Source organism: Mirounga leonina, unplaced genomic scaffold, assembly GCF_011800145.1.
Source record: "Mirounga leonina isolate KUSES-001 unplaced genomic scaffold, KU_Mleo_1.0 Mir_129, whole genome shotgun sequence".
Lineage (NCBI taxonomy): Eukaryota > Metazoa > Chordata > Mammalia > Carnivora > Phocidae > Mirounga > Mirounga leonina.
This window is the reverse complement of record NW_023270323.1, coordinates 78,617,444-78,631,977: the sequence shown is the minus strand read 5'-3', so window position 1 is coordinate 78,631,977 and position 14,534 is coordinate 78,617,444. Positions and strand designations below refer to the sequence as shown.

At 60.3% G+C, this 14,534-nt stretch overlaps 1 protein-coding gene across 2 annotated transcripts in view; it reads right to left on the bottom strand.

The window, feature by feature from the left end:
- Positions 1-355: 355 nt before the first annotated feature.
- The window catches only part of CPZ (carboxypeptidase Z), a 22,362-nt gene continuing 8,183 nt past the window's right edge, over positions 356-14,534 (bottom strand). Inside the window, exons 4-11 of one of the 2 annotated variants that reach the window (XM_035005393.1) lie at positions 13,489-13,701; positions 10,460-10,656; positions 9,748-9,909; positions 9,100-9,258; positions 5,933-6,068; positions 3,972-4,111; positions 1,096-1,195; positions 356-822 (exon numbers count right to left, since the gene is read on the bottom strand). In XM_035005393.1, the coding sequence (XP_034861284.1) occupies positions 461-822; positions 1,096-1,195; positions 3,972-4,111; positions 5,933-6,068; positions 9,100-9,258; positions 9,748-9,909; positions 10,460-10,656; positions 13,489-13,701 (1,469 nt within the window). In that variant the 3' untranslated portion in view covers positions 356-460. The remainder of the gene's footprint in view (positions 823-1,095; positions 1,196-3,971; positions 4,112-5,932; positions 6,069-9,099; positions 9,259-9,747; positions 9,910-10,459; positions 10,657-13,488; positions 13,702-14,534) is intronic. The other variant, XM_035005394.1, reaches the window with a different exon arrangement.

The following is a 14,534-nucleotide window of genomic DNA, read 5'->3' as shown; positions in this document are numbered from 1 at the left end:
GTGTGACCCTTGGGTGATGCTATGGTCCCTGAGCTCTCACCAGCTCTCCTGCCCTTGAGGTCACCTGCTGCCCACCCCCCCACTCCTCCCAGCCAGGCTCTCCTGAAAACTTTCTCCTTTGCATCCTACCTCCACATACTCCCAGAGTCTCTGCTCCCGGCTGGCCCTGCACCTCCCTCCCCATGTGTCACCTCCCCAGGAGCCTCAGTGTCCCCATCTGTAAGGTAGAGGGCCCCTCTTGCTTTGGGGCCTCAGGGTCCACCCCACAGCTGGCTGCCCATGGGACCACCTGCCCCGGGGCCATCTGGGTGGACGAGGCCGGCGTGCCTCATGCCCAGAGCCTCTCACCATGGCCGACAGTAAATAAAATGACTTTAATAAAACAGAAACAGCTTTACAGGGTGTCTTCTGAAGACAAAATCAAGAGCCTGGAGCCTCTGGGCCAGAGGGTGGGGGGAGGCTAGTACTTGAGCAGCCAGCGCGGCTTGTGCTGACTCAGGGACGTGAAGTAGGACCACCACCATGGCTTGCTCCCGCCTGCAGAGGGCTGCCTCCGTCCCCCGAGGGGCTCCCAGCCCGGCTCCTCGGGCTCCCCATATGGGCTGGCACCTCCCGGCGGGTCTCGGGGCCCAGACCCATTTCTCCGTAGCCCGAGGAGAAGCTTCTTGGGTCCCAGAGGCTGGAGAATGAAGTCCACACGGCCAGCCCTCTTCATCCGGGCAGGGATGGTGACCTTCTTGATGACCTTGGAGTAGCCGGGGGCCTGAGCTATGACGATGTGGGACCCCGAAGGTAGCAGTCTCCAGTAGTCGCCATCTGGGGCTGTGAACAAACAGAACACAAGTGATTCTCAGACCTAGGCTCACATTCGGGCTTGAGGTGCCGAGACTTGGGGGCCCGAGGGGCATCAGCCTGGAGGGCAAGCACCCGCCTCTGTACTGGCCTGGAGCACCCTTCCCACTGCTTCCTCAGCCCAACTCCTATTCATCCCTCAAAACCCGTGGAGGATAAGTGGAGCAGCCCCTTGGGGCACCGGGCCAAGTGACCGCTTGCGGGAGCCAGCCACCACGACTCGGGCCCCAGGAAGGTGCTCACCTGTGGTGATGTCATGGCGGATGCCCTTGACCAAAATCCGGGCGTTTTTGACCGGCTTGCCAAATTTGTCCATCACCACACCTTTGATGCCGCGGTGCACCTGAAGAGAGGGAGAGAGAGGGCGTGGATATGGTGCATGCTCTCCAGAGGACGGGCGGCCTAGCCCAGCCAGCTCCCATTCATCTATCCTCAGAGTCCCCCTCCGGGCTTGCGCATGACCCTGCAGTTCTGCTCGAGGGTCCACCCAGCCGTCTCTCCTGGGCCAGGGGTGCTGAGCAGAAAACCCCGGAGCTCATCTCAGCTCCCCCTTCATATGTAGAGCAGGTCGGTGTGGCTGCTCTTCCCTGAGCGTGGGCACTGGGAGGACATGGACCCAGGGTTTGGACCCTCGTGTCAGTCCCAGCCAAGGCATCAACCACTCTCTGGTCTTGGACAAGCTACCCTGCATCTCAGCACGTCTTCCATCTGTAAAATGGGCCTCGGGTGTTGCTGGAGAATGGCGCACAGCAGAGCCGGGACTCAAGGTAGGTCCCGGTCTAGACACTGCCCGCTCTGAGCGGATACCTTCAGGTGAGGAAGCTGCATCCCAAGCAGGGCCCCGTCAGAACTGCTTGGCCCTGTTCACACTCCTTCTCCTAAAAATGTCAGCAATAAACAAGCCAACCCGCCCTTGCTCTATCGGACTGCAAACAACTTGGGGCCCACGGGTCATGTCAAACGAGGCCAAGGTGGGTGGGAAGGGAGACAGTGCAGAGAGACTCTTCTCTCCCGGGAGGCTGTCCCCTACACCTGCAGTGCTGCCCCAGACCTCCGATCCCCCATCCTGCCCCTGCTCTGCTCAGAACCAACCAATTCCTCTCCCCCACACTCCTCTTCCTCCAGGAAGCCCTCCTTGATGACCAGCCACATCAGGGTCCTCCTCCGGGGTCCCCAGTGATGGGCTTCCACACTCCCAGCCCTGATTTCACCGTAATGTCACTGTCTGCCCTCCTCCCCACAACCTAGGGGAGAGGCCAGACACATAGTAGGGTCTCATTTCATGTCAGCTTTCACAGGCTAAACTTTGTTCTGCCCTTGCTTTCGAGCTGAGGAATCACCTTCCTGCAGACCCGGGACATGCAGCTCTCCGGCAGGGAAGGAGACATGGTGCGCATGCCCCTCCCTTCCCAACCCAGGGAGATGCAGACACCCACCCAAAGTCTGGTCAGCATCACTGTGAAGAAGGCCTCCATGGGCCATGACAGACTCGATCCTTATCAGAAGCCCCAGCACGGCCTTCCTGGGGCCTCGTCCTCAGGGGCCAGCCACACCCGGCTTCACGACCCGCCTGCCACCCTTCCGTGCTCACTATTAAATCTTTATACCCCAAGACCTCACATACAATATCCACAGAGCAATCCCAGCCCCATTTAAGGCTCCTTAAAACTAATTTTCACCAGACAGCCGTAAAATGAAATGAGCGAGGGGTCTGGCCCAGACCCATTACTGAATGATGACCTGCCCCACACAGCAAGAGGTCGCGGGCACAGCCATAAAATAGAAGCTCGAACAACACTAACAACGTCCAGCTCTTATCTGGGCTTTGCTTTTTATCCGACAGTGGCAGCTGCTGACCCAGGAGGCTCTGCTTGGTTCTTGCCTGGAGGAAGGTTCCTGATCTTTCTAGAAAGGATTCATTGGCAGAACTGAGGTTTGGGGCAGGCAGATCAGAGTGTGAGCTCTGAGCTCTGGGCAGTCACTGGGCGACACGGGGCAGGTCCTGTCACTATCTGACCCTCTGTCTCCTCCTCTGGTTTTCTCGTGGCTGCTGAGAGCCAGGCCTGGGAGCCCACGAGTGATCCAGCAGCCCCAGGCCAGCACTGTCCTTCCCTAGCACCTGTCCCTCGACCCACAAAATGGGGCAGCCCCTTCTAACAGCCAGGACTGCTGTCAGGATTGAAGGCCGTAGGTGGGGGGTGCCAACTGTAACATGCTACGCACGTACATCCCTTCACTGTCCCCTTCGGGCCATCCTGTCCCTCCCTCAGGGCCTGCTTCTTCCAGGGACACGTGCCAATGTGTGAGTCACCTGAGTCTCGAAAATGCTCAGGACAAAAGTCACCAGGGTGTCTGCAGGGCCATGCTAGGTTCCGCCTCACCCCTTGCGTGCCTGTCCCATGGGGTTACCGCCCTCAGACCACCTCTGTGAGCCACACTGGCAGGTAGGACTGGGAGACGCACGGGCCGCGGTCACCACGCTGCTGGGGGACCACTCCCAGGGTCCACTGACGATTGTTCTAGACACGTTCCTAGTGGCTTCTGCTCAGCACCACCACCTATTTCTGGGTGACCGTGGCCCCAGGACAGCAGTTACCCCTCAGTCCGGCTGCCCCACCCCTCCCCCAGCAGCCAGTGCCCTGCCCTCTGAGCCCGAGGGGCAGACATGCTCCAGGCCCCGCCGCCCAGAGCATCACCCTGAGGCCTCCCCCCACCCAGTGCCCAGTCCATTCCCGCATCCACGCTCCTCACTGTGGCCTGGGGACCCTCCCAGGCCGTCCCCACTGCCTGGTTCCTCCCACTTCTTCACAATGCAGCCCGGGTGCCACCTCCTCTACCACCTCCATGGCCTCCAAGGCTGAGTCAGGTGCCATCCCTCGGCCGCCTTTGGTCCCTGCATCCTCCCTGTTCCGTGGTGCCCCTTTAGGCCCTGAGAGCCTCGCTATCCTGGGGGGCCCAACGCACACCCCCTGCTGTCCCAAGCACCCCCAGGGCTGGCCGACAGGAGGTGGCCAGTGAACGGATGGACGGCTAGCCAACACACAAGTCGGGGCAGCCGCGCACCCGGTCCGCCCCACAGCGCCGTTCAGGCCTGCGGAGCGAAGCCGCAGGGGCCTCACCATCTCCACGAAGTTCAGGAGGGGCTCCTTGTTGTGCTGCCAGATCGTGTAGAGGGCCTCCTCCGGGGGGAACTTGACGCAGCCCAGCTCCACCGTGATCTCGAAGCAGTTGCTGTGCAGGTAGTTGAAGTCGGACATGCCTGCGGCGCAGGGCAGTGCCCTCAGCGCGTGCCCGCGCTCCACACCCGCGTGCCCGCGCTGGCACCCGCCCCCGCCCCCCGCACTCGACACTCGCCCGCCGTGCTCGACACCCGCGCGCCCGCCCACGCTGGACACGCACCCCCACCCTGGCCGGCGGGGGCGGGGCGGCCGGGCAGTCGTGAGTGGCTCCTGCCCCATCCCCACTTTACGATGAGCAGACCGAGGCGCGGGGCGCTGGTGGCCTGACCCAGGTCCCACGGGGGGAAGGGACGGAGCTGCACTTTGAACCCAGGTGTTCTGGCACCCAAGTCCTTGGGCTTACGCTCCGTCCTGTGGGCCCCTGGGTGGGTAAGGAATGAGCCCATTTCCAGTAGAGACACGTGCACCCCTGGAGGCCAAGCCTCTGGCCCTCTCCTGGCCTGGACCCCAGGACAACAGCATCCGTGTACCTAGCCAGACCCAAGAACAGCCCCGGGAGGAAGGTCCTCCAGCCCCCACATCCAGGGAGAACACAGGCTGCGCAATCCAGTGGCAGAGAGAGGCTTCGAGAAAATTGGGCTGCCGGCCACCCGCCCACTCCTGCCCTCTGCCCCATGGGCTTGCAGAGTTTCTTGTCCAGGAGAAGCTACACCCGGTCTCCAGGGCAGGCCTCCTGCACGGCCGGGGCAGCCCTGTGTCGGGAGCCGAGGTGGCCCCTGCCCTTCAAAAGTCAGCAGCCACTGCCACCAACTTGATCTTCACAGCCTGCGGGCCTTTCCCGGGGCCATGGGGCAGCTTCTGTCCCTCAGAGCCCAGGTGCAGGGTCCCTGACTCCGAGTCTTGAGCATGACCCCATGTCCAGGGTCTGCAAGGGACCCACGGGGTTGGTCTGAGCCTGGGAGAGGGAGCCGGGCTCGCTGCCACAGGGGCACAGACCCAAGGACAACACGGGGCCAGTGGCCAGGGACAGAGGGCCTCATGCTCCCGGGAAAGGCCCGCCAGGGCCATCTGGGGGTGGCAGGGGCAAGGTTGCCGAGCAGGGCTGTGAACTGGCTTCAGCACAGGAGCCGAAGGGGCTGATCTGCCCACAGCTCCACCCCCTGTGGCATGGACGCCAACAGGCCCTTCTCTTGCCCGAGCCCGATTTCCTCATCTGCCAAATCTCCTAAATACTAAGTGTCGTGCCAGGGTGGAGGGGAGGCAGGCAGAGCACAGGAGCACGCAGGCCCGGCCCAGCAGGTGCCTCTCAGGGCACATAGGGTCCCGCGCACCCCGCTTTGCTCTGTGTGATGTCCACCTGGACGCCCAGTTAACATGGAACTTCAGAAAAACAATGAATAAAGTTTAGTGTAAGTATATCCCATGCAGTATTGGGACATACTTACACAGTACTAAAAATGCTTCATTATTTCTCTGAAATTCAAGTTTCACTGGAGTCCTTTATTCCCTAGGGCACCCCCCCTGCCCCCCAAGAGGCAGAAAAGAATTGGTCACAGGTGGGGTCACTCAAGGTCAGCGCTCCCGAAGTGCCCCCACAGAACCGGCGGGGGGTGGGATGGAGTATAGCCCTGCCACACCTGTCACCGGAAGGTCCTCAAGACAGCAGCTAGAACGGAGGCCAGATCACCCCCACACAGGCCGGGATGCACATGCTGCTGCTCCCCCACATTCCAGAAGTTCCAGAACCCAGTTCCCACAAAGAGCTGCCGGGAGGAGATGTTGGCCGCCCCCCCTCCCAGCCCCTCCCCCACCTCCCCCTCCTCCTCCCACCTTCCTGAAGCCCTCCCCTCCCCACCCCCTCCCCATCCCCCGCCCCAGCCCAGCGCCCCCTCCACCCGTACCTCCGGTGAAGCTGTACCAGTCCGCCCCGTTGATGATGCTGCCCCTCTTCAGGAAGTTGCCGCCACACCTGTTCTCCGACCTGTCCATCATCATGGGGTGAACATCAGCATAGGCCCTGGCCAGCAGCTTGAACATCTGGAAGGGAGACCAAGGGACAGGTTTCTCGTGAGGCCAAGGCCAGAAGGTGGGGCACCCTGCAGGACGCTCTCAGCGCGGGGGGCAATGGGGTGAAGAGGGGTCTGCAGCACAGATAGGAGGGGGGAATGGTGTCCACGCAGACGGCACAGCACGTGCAAAGGCCCGGAGGGGGGAGAGCCAGAGCTCAAGGCACCTGTGGTGGGAACCTGGCACCCTGTGGAGCCCCTGCACACCTGGCTAGGGAGGGTGGGCTTTCTCCCAAGAAGGGGGTTCACTGAGGAGACGCTGGCAGGGCTCCCCGAGGTCAGCTCTGCAGTTTCCCAGGCACTTCCTGCAGAGGGCAGGCCTCGGGAGAGGCGAGAGGCTGGGGTGGGCCTTATTTGCACTGACTTCCCCGCTGACTCCTCTATGATAACCATCACCCCATGTTCTCCGGGGACAACCTGTGCCTTTGGGAGCCCCCCACCTGCTGCCACACACGTGCGGTTTCCACTGCGGTGGGTGGAGGGACACGGGACCCGGGGCCGGCACCCCTGGGGGCAGCCTTAGGGGCAGGCACGTCTGGGTGTGTCCACAGCCCCTGCCCCCAGCGCAGCACTCCCTGCCCCCCGTGCTGCCCTCACACCAGGCAGGCGCGCAGGTCCTCCCGTGCCTGTGTCCCAGCGAAGGACAGGGGTCTGCTCAGGGTCATGTGGATAACGGGGCCCAGGGCACTACGCTTGTCAGAGCCGCATGGCCCTGGGAGAAGCCTGTCCCTGTGAGGGGACCCCTCTGCAAAAAGGGGGAGGCTGGGCACGTGGAGCCAGGCCAGAGTGAGGGTCTCTCCGGTGGGGGTCATGGCGACTCCAGAACCTGGGCTTTGGGGGAGGATGGGTCCAGTGTCTCCGGGATAGGGCCGTGCAATTTCAGCTCCGTCCCTCAGACACAAGCCAAGCACCCAAAATACAAGCCCATGCATGTCCTACAGTCACTGAGGTCGGCAGATCCTCCAGCAGCCGTCCTCAACCAGGAGTCCCAGGGCCCTAAGAAAAGGGCCCTCTGCCCACAGGTGCTGACGGGGTTGCCTCGAGAACTCTGCCTGGGTTCCCACCTCTCTGGGCCTCCCCTGTCTGCCTGCAAAGCAGTGCCTGGTCTGGTGAGGCAGGCTCCCCACCCATCCTGCCTCGGTCTCCCCCCGTCACCCATCAGTCAGCCCCACCGCCACACCGCCTGCCCTTGGGAGAGCAGGGAAAGTCATCGTCAGTCCCCAAAGCCCAGGGACACACAAGCCGCAGGCCTGCTGGGAACAGGCCCGACCTGGGTGGGCAGGCACAGGACAAGGACATCAGGAGGCCAGCCGGCTGTAAATGAACGAGGTGGTGCAGGGAAGTGGGCGGGTGCTCTGCAGGAGCTCAGGCCAGGGGCTACCCAGCTATGCCGCCTGGGACCCTCTTGCTGGGGGTGGGCTGGGTTGGGGAGGGTTTGAGGAGCAGGATAGAGCTTGAGCCGAGCTTGGGAGAAAGATTGTGGCTGAAGGGACAGGTATAGGGGGACAGATGGCCTGGAATGGCACCAAGAGGTGCTGGCTCTCGTCCACGGGGCACCACGGGAGTTTGGGGGAGGTGACGTGGGACACCCTGGCCAGCCTCTCTTCGCACTCTCCCGCCCCCCAGCGCCCCTCCTGGGACCTTGGTTTCCACAGAGACCACTGCTGGCTGTGGGCCTGAGCATGATCGATCCATGATTGATGGTTGGTGGGGAAGACTCTCAGTTTTCTGACTCTGGTGGGACTCGTTGAGGTGAACTTCCCCCCCAGGGACATCCTCATACATCTACCTCTGGACTCAGACACTGGGCTTGGCACCGAGGGCTCTGGCCGCCGAGGGGACCCAGGCCTTGTCCCGCTGTTGACCCCGCCCTCTGACAACCCGGGGGTTAGGGGCTGGTCCTGCTTGAGACAGACCAGCGCACAACATCGGGGGGCTGGGGGGGAGTCTGGGGGAGGCTGAGCTGATCTGTGTGGCCAAGGGAGGGGAATGGGCAGGGAGCTACGGACAGCTGTCCACACAGCCCCCACTCCCCGCTCCCTGCCCTGCCACAAAGCAGAGGGCAGGCCTGGCCCCCCACCGCCCCTGGTCCACCGGGAGCCCTGATGGGTGACTGAGCAGAGAGCTGGGACCTTTCCAAGCCCCCAGGCTGGCCAAGGCCAGAGCGTCCAGCTTTGTCGTCCCCAGAGGAGATGGGAAGGAGCCCAGGAACTGGCCTTGGTGGGAGAGGGGTCACCGGGGACGGTGTGGGCAGCTCCTTCAGTGAGCTCGTCTGTGGGCCCTGTGCCACACAGATCACCCCCTTCGCCTCCAAAACATGGAAAGTGATGGACTCCCACCTCCCAGACCAGCCTGCATGAGCTCCGGGATCAGGCCTGGGAAGGAGCCCCATTAGGGCGAGGAGACCACCCGCAGCCAGTCCTTAAGGGAAGAGGGGGTGGAGAGGGTTCTGGCCATCATCACGTCCTCCCCAGCTGGCCTGACCAGTGAGGGAAACTGAGGCCTGAACAGGGGAAAGGCCTCTTCAGACCCAATGGAACTCCAGGACCAGAATTCCTCCTCTGATCCTGCTGCTTCCCCGGAGCCGGCCCAGGGGACCCTCGGCAAACCTGCAAGGCCCAGGAGAAGCAGGGAGGCGGCCAAGGTCGGGCGGGCGCCATGCACACTGCAACACTGCCCTCTGCTGGCATCGCCTGGAACCCCACCCTCTCCCTGCGGCCAGGCAGGGAGGACGCTGGGCTACAGTTCCCACCCCAGGGGCTCCCCGCTGGGGACACTGATGGGAGCTGGGGTGTGGCCAGAGGAAGGATGGGCTGCTTCCAGCTGGCTGGAAGGCTTCCTGGAGGAAGGGCCTTTAGAGCTGGGCCTGGAAAGCTCCTACTGTTCCTGGGACTGGGTGGGTCTCACTGAGCTCAGAACAGGAACAAGGTCAGGCCAGCCCCAAGGGCGCTACCCCCAAGGCAGCCTCCCCTGCACACACAGTAGGGCCCGCCCCCTCTTACCTTCTCATCGGGCGTGGGAGAAAACATCTTCTCTTCCTGGGGGTGCTTGGAGAAGTCGAAGGGGTAAGACACCACCAGGTCGCCCCCGTGGAGGCTGGCCGAGAGCACGAACGGGGTGGTCCGCATCCACTTCATTATCGCCTTGGTCTCGGGGGCCACCTGCCCAGCACGGACGAGGCCGTCTTCAGGACCAGGCACAGCCCTGCTGGCCGCCCCGGCCATGCCCACAGCCTCCTCCAGCCGTCTCTGGGCCCTCCGAACCTGCCCGCCCCGCCCCAAGGCCCTGGCCCGGCCCCCACCGGGCCCTCAAGATCCCCTTCAGGTGCCACCAGGCTCTCCCACCTGCCCACACCCCTGCCTGAAACTCATTTTCCCACCTCCTGCAGCCATCACTTCCTCCAGGCAGCCTGCCTGGGAGCTGTCACTGAGTACCTGCCAGGCCCAGGGTGTTTCCCATACGTGTTCCCTGAACCCCAACAACCCAGTGAAGAGTTACCCCCCTGTCCCAGGCAGGAAACAGAGACTCAGAGGCTCAGGCTGCTAATTGCAGGCTCTCCTGCCCTGGGGAGACAGCACCTGCAGTCCCAGAATGACCAGAGACCCCTCAAATGCATGACTGTGCACGGGGTGGTCGGGGGCAGCTCCTACCTTACCCCACCAGTACTGCTGCGGGATGGGGATGTGGTCGCCGCGCACGCTACGGGCCTCGGCCAGGCGGTAGTACTCAGACGTCAGGTCAGGGAAGTTGCGGTTCAGATCCAAGTTCTGTGCATTCTGCCTCCCGCTTGTCCACCCGTTGTAGCCGGCGCCCTGAAACACAGGCCACCCCCACCTAGGGGTTAGCACAGCCCACCCCAACTCCTTCTGCAGGGAGGCCACGGGGCTGGGCGGAGTCAGAGGCGAGGGTCCCCGTTTCTCCCTGGCTTTGTGGGATGAACTTGGGAGCATGTCCAGCCAAGCTGTCCTTGACCTCCTCTCCCATCTGTCCGGCTCCTCCCACCCTACCTCCTTGCTGAGCCTCCAAACTCAGGGCCTTGCACTGGCTGCCCCCCTGCCTGAATCCCCCCAACTTTTACGTGCACTGCTTGCTCCCCACCTCCTCTGGGGCCCCGCTCAAAGTCACATCAGAGAGCCCCGGCCCTCCAGCTGCCGTGACATCTCGCCCTGCCCCCCCTTTCCCTCAGATTTCTCTACAGAGCACATCCTCTTTCTCACACACTGCAGAATTATCGGTGTCTGCCCCCACCCCAAGTAGGACCTTGCTGATGTTGATGCCTGCTGAATGCCCATCACCAGAACGGTGGGTCATCACTGCTAGTGAATGAACAGATGGGAGGATGTCAAAGGTAGTGGCACTCACCTCGGCAGCCGCCACCTCGTACCCGTCGGGGTTCATGGAGGGCAGCAGGTGAATGCGGGTAGTGTTGAGCAGGCGCTGGATACGGGGACTGCCCAACAGGTACTCGGAGCACAGGTACTGGGCCAGGTAGATGAGCATCTCCCGCCCTGCCACCTCATTGCCATGGATGTTGCCGATGAGCTTCACCTCAGGCTCCACTTGGGGGAGATACAGTGACCTGAGGGTTGTCTCAAACCCTAGGGTCCCCGGAGACTTGAGGGCCCACATGGCAAGGCTGGCTGGATGCTTTGGGACCTATTCATACTTGTTTTGGCCCAAGCATCGCTGTGACCAATGAGGTCTCATCAAAGTCATGACTTACTGAGCTCATTTCTTAAGTTCAGCCACAATTATTAGCAAAACACATCAAGGATATTAATTAATAATATATGTTATCATTGCTCTGTGTGAATTTTATTCACGGCCACTTTCAATACTTGTATAGTAAATTAAGGTGTACATTGGTGCTTAGATGGGAAGGCAGTTGGCCCTCAAATGGATGGATGGAAGGAAGGATAGAAAGAAGGATGGATGAATGGGTGAAAGGATGGAAGGATGGATAGAAGGTTGGATAAGTGGATAGGTAGATGAATGTTTAGATATTTCAATAGAAGAATGGAAGGAAGGAAGGATGGATGGATAGATAGATGTTTGGATATCTGAATAGAAAGATGGATGGGTGAAAAGATGGAAGGATGGATGGAGGGATAGAAGGATGGATGGATGGATGGATGGATGGATGGATGGATGGATGGATGGATAGATGGATGTTTGGATATTTGGATAGAAGGGTAGAAGGTGGTTGGAAGGATGGATAGAAAGATGGAAGGATGGATGGATGGATGGATGGATAGATGGATGATGTTTGGATATTTGGATAGAAGGATGGATAGAAAGGTGGAAGGATGGATGGATGGATGGATAGATGTTTGGAAATTTGAATAGAAAGATGGATGGGTGAAAAGATGAAAGGATAGAAGGATGGATGGATGGATGGATGGATGGATGGATGGATGTTTGGCTATTTGGATAGAAGGATAGATGGATAGATGGATGGATGGATGGATGGATGGATGGATGGATGGATGGATGTTTGGATATTTGAATAGAAGGATGGATAGAAAGATGGAAGGATGGATGGAGGGATAGAAGGATGGAAGGATGGATGGATGGATGTTTGGATATCTGAATAGAAGGATGGATGGAAGGATAGAAGTATGGATGGAAAGATGGATAGAAAGATGGAAGGATAGATGGAAGGATAGAAGGATGGATGGATGGATGTTTGGATAGAAAGATGGATGGGTGAAAAGATGGAAGGATAGATAGAGGGATGGATGGATGGATGAAAGGATGGATAGAAAGATGGATGGGTAATGGATGGATGGATGGATAGATGGATAGGTAGATGGATGCTTGGATATCTGGATAGGATGGCTGCCTGGCTGGCTGGATGGCTGGCTGGATGGATGGATGAGTGGATTGTGGTTAGAAGATAAGAGTAGACCAGGGGCCTGGCAGCCTTACTAATTGTGTGACCTCAGGCAAGTCAACTTTCTTCTCTGAGCCTCACACTGCTCACCTGGAAAGTGGCATCTCCTTCCCTGGCTGTGCACAGCCCAAGGACCTACAGCCATGGGAGCAAACACCCATGTTCCTCCTGCGTTCTGAGTGTATAAATGACCCTGAGGCTCCCCACAGTGGTCACTTCCTTTGGCCTTCTCACAAGGGACACCCCTCACCACATTCCAAAGCTGCACATCAATCTGAAATAGGAAGAATCCTATCTTCATGCCAGAGCATCCCACAGGCTAGAGGGGTAGGAGACAGGGTGGGCCAAGGAGGCTGGGGTGGGGCCAGGTGACCTCTGACCCTTAACAGGAGACAGGGCTTTGGGCTCATGACATCCGTGTTGCCCAAACCACTAGGATGAAAATTGGGCTGAGTGTAGCCAACCCAGCAAAGGTACCAAAGCCACTTAACGTCAGATGGTTTATATTTCAGTAATTAAACAACCAAGGGTCCAATGCGAATGACTTCTGGATTGACCCCGTGTGCCTCCCATGATCACGGGGATAGACCAGGTGAGGGACGGAGCCAAGGAAGGGCTCCCGGCAGAGGCCAGAACTGGGGCCCTGTGCCCGGATGCCCTCAGTGCCCTGGAGGGGTTCATGGTGGTCTTCAGCTCATTGCATGGGACACCCATCCATCCTTCTATCCAAACATCTTTACTAGAATCTCTTGAATTCTTGAGTCAGCCCCCTGACCCCGCCCCCCACCCCGAGATCCAGCTTCATGGTGAGTTTTGTTCGGCGCCCCCACTACAGAGGGCAGTGAATCAGGGGCTGCAGTGGAGTCTGACCTCCTGCTTTGTCGGCACCGACACAGCTCTGGAGAGACAATAAAACCTAGCATTTTCCACGTAGCTCTGCCCCATCTCAAAACAGGACCACCTAGCCTGATGAGCTGAAATGGGCCTGGTTTTTGAAATGCAAGAAGTGCTTCCCTCAGATCATTCTGTGAGATTATGTTCACCAAGCAGCTCCAATGAGCCAATGAGAAGTGGCCAGGACCAAGCGCGCACATACCTGAGTGGGTCCGAGTGTGCCAGGGAGAAGTTGCAAAAACGACAGAATGCACAGAGCACGGTTACATTTCCCCAGAGACGGACAAGGGCCCACATGCCTACAGCCACAGGAAAGCCCTCACTTCTCTTCCCCCTGACTTGTGCAGGTGACGCTCCCCAAGACGGTGCCCCCAGCTCGTATCTCCCCGTTGAGTCCCAGCAGGCCCCGCGGGATGTGGCCATGCGCCCCAGGGCACCAAGCCGAACACAAACCCTGCCTGCTCCCTGTCCCCCATCCCTGCCGTGACGAGGACCCCGGACCCAGGCTTGTGCACCCCAAGCCAAGTAGGCCCAGAGCCCTTTCCTGGGAGCTGGCCCACACCCAGACCTCTCCCTTGGGCCCCCGCCAGCGGCAGCAGCTTACTCAGCTCGTGCTGGCCAGGGCGGGCCGAGAACTCAATGACCAGCAGCTCCTTGCCGTTGAAGCTCCGGCCGATGCTGTAGGTCTTGGCGATGGGGGCGCAGCGGGCCGCCGTCCGCCTCAGCACGCGCACCATCTGGGCGTAGGAGTGGTGTGTGAAGCGAATGAAGGTCGGCGGCAGGCCCGAGGGCAGCGCCTCATCCGCGTCCAGGCCTTCTGGGGAAGAATGGGGGTGCTGGGGGGAGCCTCTAGCTGCCCTCGGTCGGCGCTCACCCACCAGCGCGGCTACCCACACCCCTCAATGGAGGTTCTGTCTGCCCCTGCCCAGCTCCCCTACAACCCCTGGGGCCCTGGCCACCCCCAGCATCCTCACACCCCCTCCCCTGCCACACTCGGAAACTTGGGGGTCCTCCTGGAATGGCTCCCCAGTCAACCTGTTTCTGTTTTTCATTAAAATCCCCTTTATACTACTTCACGTCCGCAGCTACAATAGCACCCGATGGATGTACACAGCATCGCAGTTCCTGAAGTTAGGATGATGCAGAATGACACAGTGACTGCGGAGAACGTACAAAATACGAAGCAGTAGACTATGAAGGCGAGGACATACCCACAGAAACCGGGGGAAGCCCCCGTTTGGCGGGCAGCCTCCTGACTGTGTGTGTTTGGTTTTCCGCTGACGCCTGTAATCATGGTGCTGATGCAGGTTCCTGATCTGTCTACACTGCTGCATGGTGGAGGCGGCTTCCATGCCTTGTCAGCCGGCAAGCCCTGCTCTGAAGGGCTCCCTAGGGTGCAGCCCACCGCGGCCACGATGACACCAAGTGTTGACTGTGATCACCAACACAGCAGTGAGGGTGCCCCATGGGCGGGGCGGGGAGGGGGGGAGAGATAGGGGAGCTGGGGGGAAGGGAAGGAAGAAGGAGGGGGAGGAGGAAGGAGAGGGAGGGAGAGGAGGGAATAGGAGGGGGAAGGGGAAAGGAGGAGGAGGAGGGGAAGGGAGGGGAAGGAGGGGAGAGACAGTGGGAGGTGGGGAGGAGGAGGGAGAG